Below are 22,309 nucleotides of genomic sequence, written 5' to 3' on the forward strand. Positions count from 1 at the left end.
TGAGAAGTAATTCTCGCGGTTCTATTGAGAAGCCGTGATCATTGGATTTCAACCGTATCTGTTATAAGGCAGTAACTCATAGAAGACAATGGAACATAGTTGTGCTATACCATGGATTGATTAAAGTTACACAATAACACCGTTGGATGACGGCTAAAACTTAAGCGTTTGATTGCGAGACCAAAGGTTCTAGGTTTGAATCTCACATTCAGGATAATGGATGTGCACTGCTGAGATGTCCCTTACTAGAATAAATCGGTCATGTAGTGCTTTCAGATTTTCAATAGTAGTCTAACGTTGATTGGTTCATTATCTCAATTGAAATTAAAAACATTTAGTATTTGAATCAGTAAGCATTGAGATATATCTATATGATTCCAGTCTTTAGGTCATTTATACACACAAAATGACAAATGGATTTTTAAATCATAAATATAGACCCATTAAACTTGGCGACTAAAACGTTTGGGTGATTTTTTTCAATCCAGATTATCCCAGAATTGTTGATACCTGAATCAATATTCTAAAAAATCTAATACCATGCTTTTATGTTTAAGTAATAATACCATTTTATCAGAAGGGGTTTTGTGGAGATTTAAGAAATTCCACTGATTGAAATCATGAGTAAATTGCAGCTAGACCACCAATGGAAAACCCGGAAGCACTGGACGGCCGTTTCATCCTAGTATGAGACTTCTCACCAGTGTGCATCCACGGCCCCGCACCCCGCGAGATTCGAACACAGGACCTATCACTCTCGCACCAGGAGCTTAACCAACTAGACTACTGAGCCGGCCGGCCGGCCAGCATCCAACGGTGTTAATGTCTAACTCCAACCAATCCACAAAGTTGCGCCACTGTACACCATTGTCTTCAGTGAGTTGATATCTCACAACAGATCTGGTTCAACTCCACTGGTAACGGCTTCTCACTAGGACTCCAGGAATATCTTTTGAAGTCAGTCACTGGTGAGCAGATGATTATTATTATCAGAAGGTGTTTTGTGGAGATTTTAGAAATTTCACTGATTGAAATCATGAGTTACTTGAATCTTGTGGGGCATATGATCGTGTATGTGCACTGCTGAGGATTCTCATGCAAGGACGAATTGGCCGTCCAGTGCTTCCAGGTTATCCATGGTGGTTTAGCTTCAATTGACTCATGATTTCAATCAGTGAAATAATACCATTTGTTAATAATCCGAAAAATAAAAGATTTTCGTACCGTATCTTTCATGGTATCCATATAAAGCCTATACAATACAGATGTTGAATGTATAGAATGATCTATCATCTATTTAAAGGTTTATTACTCTTAATAATTCTTCGCGTTGAAAACGTATTTTTAAGAATACGCTTGTCTGTTGCTATAACAAAGTATAAAACAGAAAATAGTTTAGAGGTAGGCAACTAACTGGCTCTAGTTACTCAATAGATCTAACAGAAAAAGTGTTTTTCTCAAAGAGATTGTATTAGCTTACTGATAGGTGTAGATTTGAGGCTGTGATCAACTATAAAAAAACCCATGAAAATATATAGTTACATAATATCAAAAGAAATAATGACATGATATAAAGAGTCAATCAGAAGTAGCAAAAAGTCAATCGATGACATTCGGAAGTGACCTAAAGGTCAAATACACTTTATTGGAGTTAATTTTCTAAGGATAGAGTGGTATATATGCATGTATTTGTGCATTTCATTCAATAGTCCAATGCACTTCTGTTGAAGACGTAAGATCCTCAGAACTCACTTGGAAAAGGTCCGAATTTTGTAATTTTATTCTGAAAATTTAAATTTAATGCTTTGGCGCCAAGAGAAGTTTAGTTGATCTACAGCTTACATTTCCCACTCGGAAATCCTTGACTGTCATTCGTTGATGAATTTTTTAGTACGCTATTTTGTGGCTCTCCTAAGGGCGTTCCTGTCATTGTATAAATAAGCCTGATTTTTGTGCATAATGACGTTGTATTTTCTGGGTGCTTGTAGAATACATTCTCTACGCCTCATCAAGACTTCTTGATTTAGTTAGCAGAGCCGGGGACAACGGATTAGAATAGCTTATTGTGTCACTGTATAGTTGATCTTCGTTCTGTTTACAGAGTAAGTGAACTCGTAATAGCGTTCAAGCATATCTACTTCCTCTCTCACTTCTGTGTTCTTGCTCAAGTGGTCATTTGGAGGGTTAGCACGTAGCACATTGTCTATCATTATCAGATTTCGGACACCGCACGTTACAACAGTTCTCATCATTATATTAAAGAGAATGAGTACGAAAATTTGAGGAGATTATTTGGAACTCATTCAATTTCAATAGGTTCTCATTAGCTGCTTACAACTTATATCTTAAAATTCAAACAACATATCAATTTCAAATACATATAGAAGTAAATATTTAGCACCATAATGCAGAAGAAATGAAAGATATAATTATTAAGTTGAAGAAAATTAGTAACCAAATGCTATAATTAGAAATATTCAATCAGTCATTTCAACATAGTATCTGGGGGGCAAATATCTAAGAAACTTACATTACTGACTGATTTGGAGACTGGGTGACATGGCTCAGAATCGATCACAATAGCGTCGGTGTATACACTCCTTGTCTTTCCTTAAACCATGAGATTGAAATCACTTTATATCTTTCTTCCTACAAACTAATTCTTTCTTCCTGTACCATGCCCCTATATGCATTCTTTCTTTATATATAACTACCACCGAATTAACTACTATGAATTTGGTGTTCATCATGTTGTACTGATGAGGTATGTCGAATTGGACCCGGTGCATATACGTGCCTAGTCCTACTTTGTAGTTGACTGACTGACTTTAGTTGGACAACTGACGTGAAGCTACAAACACTATTACAGGACTGCTCATCAACTCTGAACAATCTGTTCCAATATTTTATGGAAGTAATTATATATTGATAGGTTTACCTCTATTCAGATCGGATAATTAGGAAGGTTTCAAATGTTCAAGATGATTATCCATATGAACATCATATCGTCTTTATGTATAACTTGAATTACGAATAAGCTTCAATGAATTTTATTATTAAACATTAGAGTATTAGTTGATTGAATACAAATTTAATGTTAAAGACTATGGTGAACGCTAGTAGTTAAACCATTTAATATCTCTTCTGATATTAAAGTAGATATATCTACTATTTTAAAAGGTACACGATGTTTAGTCACTATGCCACTTTCTTGATTTGTTTATCACAGATTACTTAGTATTCATCCAATCAATAAAGGTGGGACTCTTTGAATAATATCACATTATGCATTCATTCTATCTCTCATATGAACCATAACTCATTATTATTATTATTATTATTAATATCAGAAAATGTTTATGGAAAACTACTTAGCTAAAATAAACTTAGTTTGTAGTTGCCCCCAAATGCCCTGATACGGCCGAGAGTGAGGAGAGTCAGCTCTCCCTCTCCAAATGCTCTCACATGGCCACGCGTATATAGACTCTGCCACGGAAGTCCTACTCACTGCCTTACCACACCACGGGTGTTGTTTACCAAATTCACAGGACGAAACGCGAACGTCCGGCGCTTTAGCAGGGTTGGTGGACACAGAGAGTCCACCCAGAGGAGTTGGAAGACCCTAATTCCAAACCAATGATGCACATGTGCTCCAGTATCCTGAAGGAACAAATGGCATATGAACCAATCGTTGGTCACCAGCTACCATGGGACTGCATCTCTAGACACTGCACCACTGCCTTGTGAATCAGACCTTTAGGTCGAAGGCTTGGGGTGTGGCCCCTAAGAAAACCACATGCTTCGGTTTGGGCACCCGAGCAGTATCACAGCCCTCACTCATATCAAGTGAGATTTGTGTGGCGCATATGTATTTGGTGCCTCCTTGTATCAACATCTATATGTTAAAAATAAATAAATAAATAAATAAATAAATAAATAAATAAATAATGAAAAACATTTACAACACTTACTTCATTGCGTAATTCTGATACACAACCTCCAAAATATATACATTCATAAATGGGTCGAGGATCAAAATTCTGTGAAGAATTAAGATATAAAAAACCTTGTCAATTCATTTAAACGAACAAAAATAATATGTACTACTGAGGCGTCTCATATCAAGATGAAACAGTCATTCAATTGTTTCAGAATTTCAATAGTCAGCTAGCTTAGATCAACTACTTCCAAGAATCTCATCTACTGAAGAAATAATATTCTAAACCAATCATTAATCAAATATATATTCACAAGATCTATTTAACAATTGTATTAATAGCCAATATTTAGTAAACTTTTCCAGTTTTTATATCTTAATAAAGTTTATCAAGGTGTGATTTGTACTACTGATGTCAATAGATATAAGTAGCATATATTATCAATCGAAAGTGAAATATCTGGAAGCAGAAGGTTAAGAAGATCGAAAGAGAGAGAACGAGAATAGAGAATGATTGGTGTAGATACGAAAGAACAATGAAGTTTGAGACAATTGATTAAGACTTTGCAAATGAAGTATTCACTGTATAGTTCTTATATTTTACTAAGATGTTCTGTAATTTCGTGTTCGAACACGTTCGATTATCCCCATTTGTGTTCTCGTTCACTACAAAGAAACAAGATTAAAATGTTGGTCATTTACTTTCACAAGTCTGTTGACTAGATTAGGAATAAGACTATTTCAGAGATATAGAGATGTCTTCTGACTACCATATTACTTTCAACAATAAGTCTGGTTGAAATAGATTTCGATCAATATAGAATACGGTCACTTGTCTAACATAATTGTCAAAGACTATTTGAAATAAATATCTGGACAGTCATATTTAATGACTCAACATGAAGTCATATTGAAAACGTTTGTAAACAAATAGGTTAGGTAATAAGATATACCATAAGATAGTAGTTATGATACAGTATGTAATATGTCTTACTTTCAAAAACATCTAATCTGTTTAGAACCATCTGGCTTATCAGTATTCTGCTTTAGATTGATGTCAGCATTCAAAAGTCGCTCAGTTGACTTTTGCTTTTCGAATTCTAGGAATACATTCCTTATTCTTCTTCTTCTTCACAATCTCACTAAACAAAGAGCTTAAATAGTTTATCAGACTATATTCATAGAATCTAAAGATCATTTAGAATTATCAGATGAATTTCCGATTTCTAAAAATTCATTTAAGCTTTAAGAGACAATTAAGTTCCAATGTGATATTTCAACACTTTCAAGATTTATTTATTTATTTAGTTGTTTATTTAAACATATAAACATTGATGTAAGAAGACACGAAATAGGTATGCGCCACATAAATAATTCGATTTGTATGAGGGCTGCGATAGTGCCAGTTTGCCCAATCTGAAGCAGGTGGTTTTTTTTAGAAGGCCATACCCAGAGCCTTCGACCTAAAGGTCTGATTCACAAGGCAGTGGTGCAATGTCTAGAGATGCAGTCCCATGGTAGCTGATGACCAACGATTGGTTCATATGTCATTTGTTCCTTCAAGATACAGGAACGCATGTGCACCATTGCTTTGGAATTAGGATTTTCCAACTTTTCCAGGTGGACTCTTCGTGTCCACAAACAGGTTAAAGCGCCGACCATTCGCTTTTTGTTCTTTGAATTTGGTAAACAACACTGATGCCGCGAGAATGCAGTGAATAGGACTTCCCTGGAAGTGATTGTATGCACGTGGCCATGTGAGAGCATTTGGAGAGAGAGAGCTGTCTATCCACATCCTCGGCTGTACCAGGGCATTTGGGGGCTGAATCCCCAAGATCTAAGTGTTTAAACTATTTAGGAGTTTGGTATTTAGTCATAATATGAAGAACGAAAACACAAGTAGAGATAATCGAATGTGTTCGAACACGAAATTACAGAACATCTTAGTAAAATATAAGAACTATACAGTGAATACTTCATGTGCAAAATGTTAATCAATTGTCTCAAACTTCATTGTTCTTTCGTATCTACACCAATCATTCTCTATTCTCGTTCTCTCTCTTTCGATCTTCTTAACCTTCTGCTTTCAGATATTTCACTTTCGATTGATGTTATATATTACTTATATCTATCGATATCAGTAGCACACATCACAATAGTCTCATTATTATTTGATTTTTTGTTTAAACATTACAATATAAGTAAAAACGATGACAATTTAAAAGTCATACTGATCTATTGGATGGACAGATTAAGGAAATTTTTGAATTTCTTTAACATCACTCTGTTTCACATTATCCTATATTGAATAGTCCAATCTCATATTCATTATTTGTTTTATATCTAACTAACTTCATTCTAGCTTAGTATGAATGAAAGTCATTATGATATTTTATTGCTTATATGACGGGACTATGAGTTTCTTTAATTTACTAGACATAGAAGATTTCAGATGTATTAAGTAGTACAGCATCATCGATGAACACGGTGAATCTGATGCAGATATGAAGGCACTAATCGACAAAGCAAGAACAGAATATCTACAACCGAAGAATATCTCCAACTCAAAACAACTATCTGTCAACCAACATCGAAGCCAGAATTCTCAATACAAATGTCAAGATAGTTCGACTGTATGGGGTGGAAACTTGGACAACTACGAAAGCCACCATCCACAACATTCAAATGTTTATCAACAGTTATCTGCACAGAATACTTCGGATCCGTTGGCAACACACTACACTATCAGCAACAACCTACTATGGGAGAGAACAAAACAGATTCCAGTAGAGGAAGTAATAAGAAAGAATTACCGGAAGTGGATAGGACACACATTGAGGAAAGCACCTGACTGCGTCACGAGGCAATCCCCCACATGGAATCCTGAAGGCGAAAGGAGGAGCGGAAGACCAAAGAACACATTACATCGGGAAATGGAGACAGACATAGGAAGAAGAAGAATGAACAAAAATTGGATAGATCTGTAAAGGAGGGTCCAGGACAGAGTGGGTTGTAGAATGCTGGTCGGCAGTCTATGCTGCATTGGAGGTAACAGGCGTCAGTATATAAGTAACAATACTGAACTGTATGGAAAAAGGATGTCAATTATAACTAGTTATATTCTCAATTAGTCTACTTACTTTTTTATCTGAAATACTCACAAATAGTTCATTCCATTTTTCTTTGGTTAGTTTCTTATATTGATCAAATGAATTTGTATAGTTTATATCAGAATGAATAACTAATGATGATAGAAGCTTTCGTACATTGTTCATATGGCGAGTATATGTAAACCCTTAGAAAAATATAAATGAATAATAAGTGAATCAGATCCCCTTCTATTAACTGAATAGGTTAGTAATATTATAATAAATCATTATATTTCTCATAAAATATTGTCTTTCCCAGTGATCAGTCACTTTGATCTCTTATAAATGTGATCTGAATATTCATGATGTTGTAACAATTGTCATTTCACTTACTTTTACTAGAATGTGATCATGCTCTATTTGAGTAATACTGTGTTACACAACTATTTGTTCTAATCATTGCTCACCATTTGTTGATGAATTTTAATTACTTTGATTAAGTTTTTTTATTAAGATCATGAACCGATTGATGTTAGACCACCATTGAAAACCTGGAAGCACTGGACGGTCGTTTCGTCCCACTGTGGGACTTCTCAACAGTGCGTGTCCACGATCCCGCTCGCGGGATTCCAACCCAGGGCCTTCAGTTTCACGCGCGAACGCTTATCCTACTGGACCACTGAGCCGGCATCCAATGGTGTTAATGTCTAACCTTAACCAATCCACGAAATCGCGCGACCATCTTCCATTGTACTGAGGTAGACACCCGACATGGATTAGCTCCACTGGTAACGGCTTCTCACCAGAATGCCGAGAATTTTCTCACGAAGCTAGTCACTAGTGAGCACATGGTAATTATCATGATCTCAGTAAAAAAACTTAACAATCTCCGCAACCCCTAAACTGATACTTTGATTAAGTTGAACTCTGTGAATTTCTTGGTTGAAAGAAACGTAATTGAAGTACTCTTCAGTTCAGTAATCTAAAACTTAAGCGTTCAAGTGAGAGACTAAAGGTTCTGGATTTGAGGAGTTGTATACTAGAACCAAACGACCATCTATAGCTATTAGGTTTTTAACGGTGGTGTAACTTAGATCATTTTATGATTTGAATGATATTCAACAATGTTCATAACTCCATACTGAAGGTCAATTCATTATATTTGACTTTGAAAGTTCTATCTTTCACGTAGTTAGAAAAAACGTAAAACATATTTATCTGGATATATATGAGATGTTTCAAACGATTGAATAAGATTTTCATAGTTTTTATAATTAAAGAACTCAAAGAGCTCGACTCAAGAAAAAAAGACAAACATTAAAGGAAAAAGTAAATTGGTCAAGTCATAGTTATGTAACGTACCCTTGAGGACCAGGGTAATTTTACATTGGTTTTCAGGAGAACCACACAACATCCAGACTTTCAAGGGGCAACCCAAACAGTATAGCTCAATTCCGTTTAACAGGATAGTCAGACATCTTCCAGGCTTAAAATTTGTACCCCAAATAGTATGGATCAACCACGTTTCCAGGAAAACCAGACACCATCCAGGCTTAAATTTTATAACCCGAGCAGTACAGCTCAGTCCCGCTTCACAAGGGAACCAGACATCGTATAGGCTCTAACGCTAAAATCTGAATAGCACGGCTCAATCCTGTAGCGCAACCACCCAGGTGCCAAGCACCCTGGTGGACCATTCGCACCAATCATATACATATTCACTTCACATATATAATTATTCCGATCAAATATCTCTTGAATCAATTATGCACAACGCGAACAGGTCAAAGTTGTCCTATTCCACTTAAACAACACTCATTAATGTTAACAATGGCGACAAGTATTATAATGTCCCAATGGCAATGGCCATTGAGAACACTGAAGAACAACCACCAGTATGGATGAAGTCGGTTAACCAGCAAACCAATTTTGTGCATGAACAGTCATCAAAACTTGCCAAAGTAATGTCGAACCATACATAATACCGATGGCGAACCTCCTGTCTCATATGAGACCTTCAGCTCTACATAGAAATATAGCTTATACTGCATAGGACACATATTTAGGTTAGTAAACGAAATAGCCCAGCCTGAAGCGTTAGGGCTTAAACAACGCCTAAAACCCATTGTCTGATGTCGGAATACCATTACAGGACCACCAAGATCATTTTTATCGAGTTTGCGAAATTTTCATTTTTCCGACTTTTCAGACCGTAACTAAGTCAAGAGTAGTATCCTTGATTAAATCATCTAAAGACTAAATTTCTCAAAATAATATCTCAGTTCACTCATTCAAAACTCAGTAGGTGAGTTTGAAGCGTTTGAAGCGAACGGTACTGGATTTGAGCCCTAGAGTGAACATCAACTCCAGGATGCAGGTACATCCAGTTAACGAGTCACAAATAGTACAAAACGCGAGTCCTCGTTTCCATTGTTAGCCATTATCCATCTTTGCTTATAAAGCCTGTGACTTAAGTCTATATCGAGGCAATCCTCACAGGATTCATGTATGCCAATAAGAAAGACACTAATCAGTTGCAGTCCTAAAGAACAATAGGTAAATACAATTAAGCAATACCAAGTGAACAGAATAATTTTGTTTTAATTCACCAGTTTCATTTAAATAATTATAATGAATGAATATATATGAAATAGTTTAAATATGAACGAATATTATATTTATTTTATTTTATTTTAACATATAGATATTGATACAAGGAGGCACCAAATACATATGTGCCACACAAATCTCACTTGATATGCGTGAGGGCTGTGATACTGCTCGGGTGCCCAAACCGAAGCAGGTGATTTTCTAGGGGGGCCACACCCAGAGCCTTCGACCTAAAGGTCTGATTCACAAGGCAGTGGTGCAGTGTCTAGAGATGCAGTCCCATGGTAGCTGGTGACCAACGATTGGTTCATATGCCATTTGTTCCTTCAGGATACTGGAGCACATGTGCATCATTGGTTTGGAATTAGGGTCTTCCAACTCCTCTGGGTGGACTCTCTGTGTCCACCAACCCTGCTAAAGCGCCGGACGTTCGCGTTTCGTCCTGTGAATTTGGTAAACAACACCCGTGGTGTGGTAAGGCAGTGAGTAGGACTTCCGTGGCAGAGTCTATATACGCGTGGCTATGTGAGAGCATTTGGAGAGCGAGAGGGAACTTTCCTCACTCACGGCCGTACCAGGGCATATGGAGGCAAACAAATATTCTACTTAAAGATAATCATTTTCAGTTCAATAGAACAAATACCATATTGATTGATCCCTTCTTAACAATAATTAAATGGAACTAATTTTAAAAAGGACTGGAACTCAAAACATTTTATTTGACATATCTTTGTAAAATTGACTGTTAGATTGCTTCTTATATCAAGATGAATGGAAAGAAAAACACATTATCCGAAGTAGTTTATCAACAACAGTCTACTGTCGTAGAGGATAAATCAACTTACATATGAATAAGAAGTTAGGAAAAGACAATGGAAGTGTATAGGATAAAGCAATAAACTGGATTATGAGGTAAGTGCTAACTTGGAATCCTGTAGTGAAATGAAAAAGAGGAAGGTTAAAAAAAACTGAGTCGGGAATTGGAAGCAGATATGTAAAAGATGAATAGCAATTGGAAAGAACTGGATTGGTTTGCCTAAGACTGGGTTAGATAGAGAATGTTGGTGGGTGGCCTATACGCTTCTGTGAGGGATAAAAAGCATAAGTAAGTAAGTATATCATTCTTGACAGTTCAAATGATTTGTATTTAAACATATAAACTTTACTGATTGAAATCATGAGTCAATTGAAGCTAGAACACCATGGAAAACCTGGAAGCACTGGACGGCCGTTTCATCCTAGTGTGGGACTCCTCAGCAGTGCGCATCCACAACCCCGCACCACACCGTGAGATTCGAAGCCAGGACCTACCAGTCTCACGCCAGGCGCTTAACCAACTAGACCACCGAGCCGGCTGGCCAACATCCAACGGTGTTAATGTCTAACTCCAACCAATCCACAAAGTTGCGCCACTGTACACCATTGTCTTCAGTGAGTTGATATCTCACAACAGATCTGGTTCAACTCCACTGGTAACGGCTTCTCACTAGAACTTCAGGAGTATCTCTTGAAGTCAGTCACTAGTGAGCAGATGATTATTACCAGAAGGGGTTTTGTGGAGATTTTAGAAATTTCACTGATTGAAATCATGAGTCACTTGAATCTCGTGGGGCATGTGATCGTGTATGTGCACTGCTGAGGATTCTCATGCAAGGACGAATTGGCCGTCCAGTGCTTCCAGGTTATCCATGGTGGTTTAGCTTCAATTGACTCATGTTTTCAACCTGTGAAATTTCTTAAATCTCCACAAAACCCCTTCTGATATAAACTTTGGATGAATGAATGTAGTTTCAGAACAGTTTACTTGGAAGAACTAGAAGGAATCAATCTATCAGAAGTTTTTCTTAACAATAAAATGAAAATTTTTTTAAAAAAAAAGAGAGACCATTTCTATCAAGATAAATCAAACTACTCACTGTAAAACAAATAGCATAAGAAAGTTTTCACCTAGAACAAGTTTTATACCCCATAATTTAGTAGAATGAAAACGTTTTTTGATTAAATCAATTCGAATAATCAATACAGGAACTAGTTTTCTCTCATGTTTTACCCAAAATCATGAAAACAGGAAATTATAAAAGTTATATTGTCTTCTATTGATTTTTATAAGAGTAATTCCTGTGATAGTATAGTGAATGAGAATATAAGTGGAGATAACCCAATGTATTCGAATACAACATTACAGAATCTGTTAATCTCCTTCATTTGTAAAATGTCAATCAATTGTCTTAGGCTTTATTGTTTCTATGTCAATCACTCTTTGTTTATGTTCTTTTCTTTTCGATTTTCTTAATCTTCTGTTTTCAGATATCTCATTTTTGATTGATGATATATACTACTTATGTCTATCGATATCAGTAGGACACATTACAATAATAAATCCAAAATAAAAATTGTTTATATTTCTAACGTATATTCTATAGTTACATTGATAGTGTGGTGAATGAGATCACTTTAGGCTGGCCACATCTTAGGGTTATCACTACCCCGCTAAGGGGGGGGGAGTGATCTGTAGCGGTAGATAAATCCCCAAAATAAATATCTCTGTAAGTCTTCGACATTGGATGCTGACCACATTAATTTTAATGGAATCACCTAGCTGAAGGCGCTCGGTCATGCATTCGCACCAGATCACGAGTGGGAACGCCGTGCTCAACATCCTTTAGACAGCCTAGATCAGTCGATCCTCGATATATTGACAGCTTAACAAATATATCATCGAACTTCCTCGCTTCTATCTTTTAATTTCACTTGGTTGGTACAATCCATAATAGAAGATGTTGCTGGTTAATGCGTTGTCAAACTTCAAATACCTATGGCATCTTCAATTCTTTCATCATCACACTAATCTTTCTCTGTTCTCGTTCTCTACTCTTCGATCATCTTAAGCTTCTATCACCAGGTATTTCACTTTCGATTGATGATTCATACTACATGTATCTATCAACATCAATAGCATACATTACAATAGTTTCATTAACATTCAATTTTTTGTTGATTGATGTTACATACTACTTATATCTATCGAAATTACTAAGACATACCACAATAGTAAATAAAGAATTTTCCTCATTTATCTAATGTATAGTTATATTGATATTTCTACATAATGAATAATTCATTTTATTATAATAATCAACTTACAAGCTTTGAAAGTTCTCAATATTAATTGTAATTTGATTGTTACAATTGGGTTCATTAATTCTTCTTCTTCCTGAGATATTTGATCCTTTGGATTATTGATTGTATCAGTTTGTTTTATTTCATTATTATTTGTATGTTCTATTGATGAATTAGTTGGTATGTCTGTATTATCTTGTTCTATGAAAACATCAGTTTCCTTATTCATTGTGATCTTGAAAAGAAATGGAAAAGAAAGTACTTTAATGAATGATGTTAGTTGTAAACAGAAGGTCTGGCAGCAGAGAGACAAGAGGATTGAACAGTAAAGAATGGAAACAGAATGCAATTTGTATGAAAATGCAAGAACAATGAAGTTTGAGTCACTATGAGACAATTGATGGACATTTTGCAAATTAATCATTTACTTAATGATTGATTGTTAGATTTTATTAACAAGTCCTGTAATCTTGTGTTAACTACATTCGATTGTCTCCACCCGTGTTCTGTTCACTACAGTATGAATATATTTCTGAGAATCATCCACCCTAAGCTACAAATCTTTATCACTATATCAATAATAATAGGAAACTGGTGAATGGTGAACAGAAAAAATATCTAGGTCATAGTTATTGTCAATTAATAGATATAATAACTGTATTCACTAGTCGATCTAAGTTAAACCATCATTCAAAACTTGGAAGTAATGGATGGACATTTCGTCCTAGTATAGGATTGCTTATCGGATGTTCTTTCATAACTTTGAACATGTGAATCAAACACAAAATCTATGGTCTCGTGTGTGAACATGTCTAACCTCTGAATCACTGAGCCAGGATTCTTCAATAGTGTTAATTTTTTTTAACTTAAATCGATTTATGATCTTGTACAACCTTTTGTCCATTGTCTTCAGTGGGCAATCGTCTCACATCCAACACGGATTGAACTCTATTGATCACATCAATTCCAATTCAACTATCTCCATTAAGCCACATTACAACTTATCACGTTAATCAAATATACAAGATCTTGGTTACCACCAGAAACCAATCACTTTGAACACTCTAGGCCTATAGATTGTCGGTCACATTTTCAATAGCTCAGTGGTAATGTCCGAGATTTCAATGCTGAGTAACTTGAGTTTGAATCAAATACAGAGCTCTAGTTCTCTCAAGATATCAGATACATCATGCTGGTGTCCACAAGTGTCAAGTGGTCTGTTTATTCAGCATTTACAGTAATCTAGAGAAATTTCGTATTTGATTATTGCATGCTCACTATCTACGTAGAATATATCAGTCTGGAAATCTCATCTGTGATCAAAGAAACGTAAAATAAACGGACGTAGAAGTTCATAATCTACAACTTACGAATGTAATTATCAGCAATACACACTTACACCTGTTAATCCTCGTGAAGGAGCATAAGCCGCTCACCAACATTCTCCATCCATCAACAATAGCTAATAGTCATTAGTTGAGATAGTTAAATTGTCAGCTTTGAATATAAGACATAGGTGGATTTCGATTAATTTGGTCTTTATCTGTCGACTATTTTAGTATATAAACTTAAAGATTCATTCTCTCCTGAATATAGAGTAGTCAGTAATTTATTTTTAAAATCGAGAAAAAATGATGAACATTTGAAGCGAATTTCGTGTTTTTTATTTGATTTGTTTAATTCTTGGACTGTTGTGATTTGGTCTAACTTAGCAGATCGATGTTGATAAAAGTGATGATTATTTAACTTAAGATCATATTCATGGTGATAAGATTAACGTAACGTTTTGAGTATTCAATAAATATTAATATCTAGCAATTTCGTCCATGTTTCGAAGCAGCACCGACGGATCTCCCAATCAGTGTTGGCCCATCAGCAATTGAAGAGGTCAGCATGGCCATCAGACAAATCAAGAGTGGCAAAGCAGCAGGACCAGACAACATTCCAGCGGAGGCACTGAAAGCAGACCTAGCAGTAACTGAAAAGATACTCCACATTCTCTTCAGCAAGATTTGGGATGAAGAACAAGTACCAACAGACTGGAAAGAAGGACACCAAAGAAGGGCGAGTGAAAGAATTATAGAGGCATCACTCTTCTCTCAGTACCAGGAAAAGTTTTGAACAAGCTGTTGTTGAACAGAATGAAGGACTCCGTAGACGACCAACTTCGAGATCAACAGGCTGGATTCCGTAAGGATCAATAGTGTACTGACCGAATCGCAACACTACGGATCATTTTGGAACAAGCAATTAGATGGAATTCACTACTCTACATCACCTTCATTGACTACGAGAAAGCATTTGATAGCGTGGGCAGGACAACACTATAGAAGCTTCTTCGACAGAACGGAGCACCTGAAAAGATAGTCAACATTATACGGAATTCCTATGATGGATTAAACTACAAAATCGTACATGGAGGGCAGCTCAAAGACCCGTTCGAAGTAAAGACAGGTTTCAGGTAAGAATGCTTACTCTCGCTCTTTCTTTTTCTCCTGGTAATCGACCGGATCATGAAAAAGTCAACAACAACAGTAGACAGCTAGGATCCGGCTGGACGACCTAGACTTTGCAGATGATTTGGCTCTTTTATCGCACACGCAACAAAAAATTCAGGAGAAGACGACCAGTGTAGAAGTTGCCTCAGCAGCAGTAGGTCTCAACATACTCAAGGGGAAAAGCAAGATTATCCGATACAACAAAACATGCACCAGTCGAATCACACTTGACGGAGAAACTTCGGAAACCTTTACTTATCTGGGCGGCTTCGTTGATGAACACGGTGGATCTGATGCAGATATGAAGGCACTAATCGACAAAGCAAGAACAGAATATCTACAACCGAAGAATATCTCCAACTCAAAACAACTATCTGTCAACCAACATCGAAGCCAGAATTCTCAATACAAATGTCAAGATAGTTCGACTGTATGGGGTGGAAACTTGGACAACTACGAAAGCCACCATCCACAACATTCAAATGTTTATCAACAGTTATCTGCACAGAATACTTCGGATCCGTTGGCAACACACTACACTATCAGCAACAACCTACTATGGGAGAGAACAAAACAGATTCCAGTAGAGGAAGTAATAAGAAAGAATTACCGGAAGTGGATAGGACACACATTGAGGAAAGCACCTAACTGCGTCACGAGGCAATCCCCCACATGGAATCCTGAAGGCGAAAGGAGGAGCGGAAGACCGAAGGACACATTACATCGGGAAATGGAGACAGACATAGGAAGAAGAAGAATGAACAAAAATTGGATACATCTGTAAAGGAGGGTCCATGACAGAGTGTATTGGAGAATGCTGGTCAGCGACCTATGCTCCATTGGGGATAACAAGCGTAAGTAAGTAAGTTAAAGTTGTTTAATGAATAGGTACTAAATGTTAGAACGATTACTTCATAGTAAAATTAACAAACATCTACAAAGCATCTATTAGAAACTAAAAACGACTTACATCAAAACGCATAACTTTAAATATAACACCTATAGTTTCTATATTTTTATATCTTTCATTATAGATTATCAATGATCTTTTCAACTCGCTCTTTTCATCATGAAAGCATGTTACATTTTCATTATTTGGTGGTTGATTTGAATTGATTTCATTCTTGTTATTTACATCATCATGATCATTGATATTATCATCACCATCACCATCATCATCGTCATGATCCTTAGATGGATTTTTATCATTTCTACTTTGTATGACAATTGGCTGTTTACAGATTTCATTAGATTCATTTGTTCTATTTAGAAAATCAATTAAATTCCATAATTTAAACTTGATTTTCTGATTTTCATTTGTTCTTGATTCTTTTGCTTCATCCTTTTCAATGACTTCTGAAACAAATAAACTTTATAAGTCTCCTTATATCATTGTCTTCATAAAAGAAATGACTGTAATTAAGTAATAGTCGTGATACATTATAAAATGTTTATTGATTGAATTCTTGAGCTAATTAAAGCTAAACCACTATGGAAAAGCTGAAAGTACTGGACGGCCGTTTCGTCCTAGTATGAGATTTCTCATCAGTGTGCATCCACTTGTTCATCTCAACAATTCTTTGCCTGGTTCACATATAAATACTGAACAGCCGTTTCGTCCTACAGTGAAACTCCTCAGCAGTGCTCATCCATGATCCTGCTTCGCGGGGCTCGAACCAGGGGCTTGTCAGTTTTTTTTATGGAATGTCTTCATTCTGAAGTTGTCAAGGACGAATTCTTGGGTTTTGTGAAGCATTGGCTATTTGTAAATTTAAACTTCCCCCCACCCTTATATGTACAAAAACAATATGTCGTAACCTTGATTTTACCCTGGTAATCCTTAAGTCATTCTATGGCCTAAGATAGCGTAACAATTACTTATTCTTTCAATACGATGTAAAATTGTTTCTCTCCTCCTCTGTTACTTTTTTTACTTGAACTTTCATTTAATTGACCTTTATTAATTTTCATATAAAATTCCCTGACAAGTCTATGTATGACAAGATTGTTCGAAATGTATAGCGCAAACGAGAGTAACTAGAAGTGACCTAAAGGTTAAGTGCATTTCATTGGGGTCAATTTCCTAAAGATAGAGTGGTATATATATATATATATATATATATATATATATATATATATATATATGAATGAGTATGTGTGCATTTCATTCGGTTGTTCAATATACTTTCTCTCTTACTCTTGTGTTCTTGCACAAGTAGTCAGTTGAACGGTTAGCACGTAACACACTGTGTATTATTATCATCATCAGATTCCGGACACCGCATACCACAACAAAAATGTTAGATAGAAAACATTTTTATTCTGTCAAAATATGAAATCTTTTCAATGATTAGATAGAATTCTTTATGAGACACTTATTCAAGTAATGATCCTGGAATACAAGGTATTTCTGATGAACGGTAAAAACAAATTACACTAAGTTATGAGACATCAGAAATTCAATTTTTTATTCATGAGGATATTACGAAGAGTACTTACTGACTTACTCCTGTTACTCCTCGTGGAGGAGTATAGGCCGCCCACCAGCATTCTCTATCCAACCCTGTCTTGGACAATTCTTTCCAGCTCTTCCCAGTTGTTATCCATCCTTTTCATATCTGATTCTACCTTACGACGTAATGTATTCTTTGGCCTTCCTCTTTTCTGCTTCCCTTTAGAATTCCAGGTTAGCGCTTCTCTCGGGATGCAGTTTGGTGATTTCTGCAATGTATGTCCTATCCACTTCCAGTGTTTTTTTCTAATTTCCTCCTCAGCTGGAAGCTGGTTTGTTCTCTCCCACAGTAGACTGTTGCTGATGGTATCCGGTCAATGGGTGTTGAATATTTTGTGTAGACAATTATTTATAAATACATTTACCTTCTTGATGATGATTGTGGTAGTTCACTAAGTTTCAGTTCTGTATAGTGGAAGTGTCTTGACGTTCTCATTGAAGATTGTGACTTTGATATTGGTTGAGAGACAGTTGTTTTGAGTTCCATATGTTTTTCAATTGTAGGAATGAGGTTCTTGCTTTGCCAATCCTTGCCTTTATGTCTGCATCAGATCCTCCTTGTTCATCAATGATGCTTCCCAGGTACGTGAAGGATTCCACATCTTTCAGAGTCTCACCGTCAAGTGTGGTTGTATTGGTGCTCTCCGTGTTGTATTTGAGGATCTTGGTTTTCCGTCATAACCTTCCAAGAATCTCATAATGTATTTGTTATTAGATATAAAGAATTAAAATACAACCAGTAATTTAATCTAATTACCATCTAATTCAGTAGGTGATGGATTTAAACAGGCAATAGGTTGTAAACCTTGGTCCAAACATATTAGAAAATTATAAACAGCATTGAATCCACCGTGCAATCGTATTGGTGGATGTGGAATTCCATCAAAACCAATTAAAATGATACAATATTCATTGGATGCGTCTATAAATAAAATTCAAAGATTAAAATTATGATATTTGACAAACTATTTTCAATACTAAAGATGAATGGTGGCTAGTAATGGAATCCAGGCCTCACGTTTGGTCTCATGTGAAACTCGACAGCTGTATGTACATGCGTCCTGAATTCCAGTGCTAGACATCATTCATCATTGCTGATAAACTTGTGACTTAAGGTAGTATCGAGGCAATTTTCACAGGATGCATATATCCCAATATAAGAGAGACTGATCAATTGCAGTTCTAAACAACAATGGGAAGATACAAGTATAACACCAAGTGAATTTCAACTTCGCCCTATTGAACAAGTAAGTGGCTACCAGGACTCAGTAGCTGAGTAGATAACGCGATGACGTTTAAAGCAAACAATACTGGGTTCGAGTCCCAGAGTGAATATCAAATCTGGGATGCAGCTACATCCAGTTGACGAGTCCCAAATAGGACAAAACGCGCATCCTGGATTCCACTGCTAGCCACCATCCATAATTGATTATAAAGCTTGTGACTTAAGACAATATCGACGCAGTCTGCACAGAATGCACATATGCTAATGAGCGACTGATCAATTGCAGTCCTCAATAACAATGGGAAGATACAAGTAAAACAATATCAGGTGAATTTTTATAAATTGTTTTTAACTAAAATATTTGAATCAATGAATGCTAATCCAATGATATTTCAGTTTCCTAGTTGCCAGGTTAAGTACTTCTAAAGAATCCCAAAACTGAGCTAAACAATGACCTAGTAACAGCTTATTTCATAACACATATCATCCAGATGTTTATTTACAACTATGACAAAAGTTAATTTTCTAGATTAGTAGCAAATATTTGCATGCATAGAATAGAAATAAAAGAATTCCATGACCGGTTTTGGTTAGTATATTATTCGGACTTTTACTCCAAATACGTTAATAAAGAAAATTATCACTACATAATGTTAGTAGTCATATCACTGACATAGATTTGGGACAATGCTACTTATGTAACGAGCTGTTAAATCGACAGTTTAGATTCTCGATATGCCACGTACTACTTGAGCACTTGTTGGCTAGAACTCTCCAAGTCGTAAGTGAGAAGATAGAAGACGAGAGAAAAGGAATGCTATTCTAAATAGTGTCAAATATGGTACATAACTCTCAGGTATTTATAGTTTTTAGTAAAAACTAAGCCATCATTACTGCCATACAATTCGCATACAGTAGTTTTCAACATTTATCCAATAGGGAAGCTACACGTTGAGATTCTAGAATGTTCTTCCAAAAGATGATTGAATGTAATGTCTTCGGCTCTTTTTGAACTTCTCAGATCTTTCTTAAGTTCACTCGTAGACCAGCCTCACACGAATGAAGACATATGTGGAGACATGTAATTACAGAAAGTCGTGCTGAAATATATGAACCATATATGAAATACTCCATTTGTCTTACATATTCTGTATGATTCTTTCAATTTACAATTCTTTTCTTATTACGTCTCAACATTCATAGCCATCTGCTTCCAGGTTTTCCCCTTCCGATTAGAATTATATACTACTTATATCTGTTGGCATAAGTAGCATACGCAACACTTGTATCAGTCAGTATCATGAAAATACTTCTTTAATTCGACAGAAGATTAGCCAACACTATGTAATTAAATTATTTTCACAAAAATGTTAATAATTGATATACTCAGTTAGAATTGTGTAATTTACCTTGATGTAGGTGAACATATTCAATTTTTTTCATTGATACTGTGAGAATTCCCAATTGGAAACCACTGAAAAATCAATTTAAAAATAGATCTATTCATATCCAAATATACGCGATACGTGAATTATACTACTTTTAATTGAGATCATGAACCGATTGATGTTGGATCACCATTGAAAACCTGGAAGCATCAGACAGCCGTTTCGTCCTATTGTAGGACTCCTCAACAGTGCTCATCCACGATCCCGCTCGCAAAATTCAAAACCAGAGCCTTCAGTCTAGAACGTGAATGCTTAACCTCTAGACCACTGAGACGGCATCCAACAGTGGTTTAACGGTGGTGGTCTAACATTAATCGGTCAATAATCTCAATCAAAAACTTAATAATCTCAACAACTCTATATTGATAAAACACTTATCTTAGTAATTTTATACTTTAGGAATAATTATTTATTTTTTCTTTTAACTGACTACCCATGACCTTATCACCGACACACAGACACATAGTTTACTCATTAAAGCTTAAATGTATCTAATAGTGAAATCCAGGATGACCGTTTCATTCTATTTAAGACTCAACAACCAATATTTTCTGGATCTCAGAGTTGGTATGTCAACGCATTATCTACTTAGCTGCGATTAGTATATTCTATCTATTCTATGTAAAATTGTACCATGACTGTCATATTAAGACAACTCTTGTAAATTACATTAAGGATGTAATACTGCCTAAAACGTTTGACCAACAACACACAGTAATTACGAAAGTACAATTTTCATCAGTATTCCAATTGCCTATGACAAAGAAAAATGTATGAATAATTACAGAACGTTTTGATTTAATCTTGGAAACCAACCATGAAGGATGGGAATTTCGAAGTGTTAGATTCGACTACACAATGATACGTTTTTAAAGTTACATTTTTGAGATGGTTTAAGTTGAACGTTCAGGGAAATAATGAATATCTTACATAAACGATTGATAGTTTACATCAAGGCTCTATCCTTAACTTGATTGTCGTTACGAACTCCTGAAGCTTTCCAAAGTATCTGTCAAATACTTATTAGTGTTTATACTTTGTTTATATAAAGTCAGTCCATATGAATAATTTTGAAAATCATATTTATATGAATTCACTTGATAGTGTTGTTTACTTATATCTTCCTATTGTTATTTAGGATTGTAATTGATCAGTCTCTCTCCCTCTCTCTGATTGGTATATGTGCATCTTGTGAGGATTGCCTCGATATACCTTTAAGTCACAAGCTTTATAAGCAAAGGTAGATAATGGCTAACGGTGGAAACGAAGACACGTGTTTTGTCCTATTTGGGACTCGTCAACTGGATGTGGCTGCATCCCAGATTTGATGTTCACTCTGGGACTCGAACCCAGCACCGTTCGCTTCAAACGTCATCGTGTTATCTACTCACCTACTGAGTTTTGAATGAGTGAATGATTGCTTTAAGTCACAAGTTTTTAAATCAAAGATAGGACGAAACATACATCCTGGATTCTACTCCTAGCTAAAATTCATCATCTATACATATGTTTCCGAAAGTAAAAATGAACTAATCACTTACTAATCAATTCTTTTATTGTTCTTGACTGATTGTGAACTTTGTGAAGTGATACATTTGTCTAGAACTTTAAGATTATTCCATTCATATATTGAATCATTGAACATCTTTTGATCAACATTATATTGATTATCACCATTGTTATGACTATGATCAAATTTACCATAGGATGCTTGTAATAATAAATTATTCGATGTCCATTTAAGTAATAAATCATTTGTAGAACTGATTAATTCAAAATAACCAAGAGAATTTTGATCATCACCTAACTGGAAAAGATAAAGAAATGTTACAAGGGTATATTTAATTACTTAATTACTTCGTGTTAAGAT

At 35.7% G+C, this 22,309-nt stretch overlaps 1 protein-coding gene across 2 annotated transcripts in view; it reads right to left on the reverse strand.

Moving 5' to 3' along the window:
- The window catches only part of MS3_00004827 (uncharacterized protein), a gene marked incomplete at both ends in the record, with an annotated part of 58,190 nt that overhangs the window by 13,603 nt on the left and 22,278 nt on the right, over window positions 1-22,309 (reverse strand). For both annotated transcript variants that reach the window (XM_051212792.1, XM_035729893.1), the window contains 7 exons: window positions 3,972-4,040; window positions 7,078-7,232; window positions 12,781-12,991; window positions 16,225-16,610; window positions 18,524-18,688; window positions 20,401-20,465; window positions 21,981-22,246. In XM_051212792.1, the coding sequence (XP_051068708.1) occupies window positions 3,972-4,040; window positions 7,078-7,232; window positions 12,781-12,991; window positions 16,225-16,610; window positions 18,524-18,688; window positions 20,401-20,465; window positions 21,981-22,246 (1,317 nt within the window). The remainder of the gene's footprint in view (window positions 1-3,971; window positions 4,041-7,077; window positions 7,233-12,780; window positions 12,992-16,224; window positions 16,611-18,523; window positions 18,689-20,400; window positions 20,466-21,980; window positions 22,247-22,309) is intronic.

The sequence above is a fragment of the Schistosoma haematobium genome, chromosome 3 (assembly GCF_000699445.3).
Source record: "Schistosoma haematobium chromosome 3, whole genome shotgun sequence".
Taxonomy (NCBI): domain Eukaryota; kingdom Metazoa; phylum Platyhelminthes; class Trematoda; order Strigeidida; family Schistosomatidae; genus Schistosoma; species Schistosoma haematobium.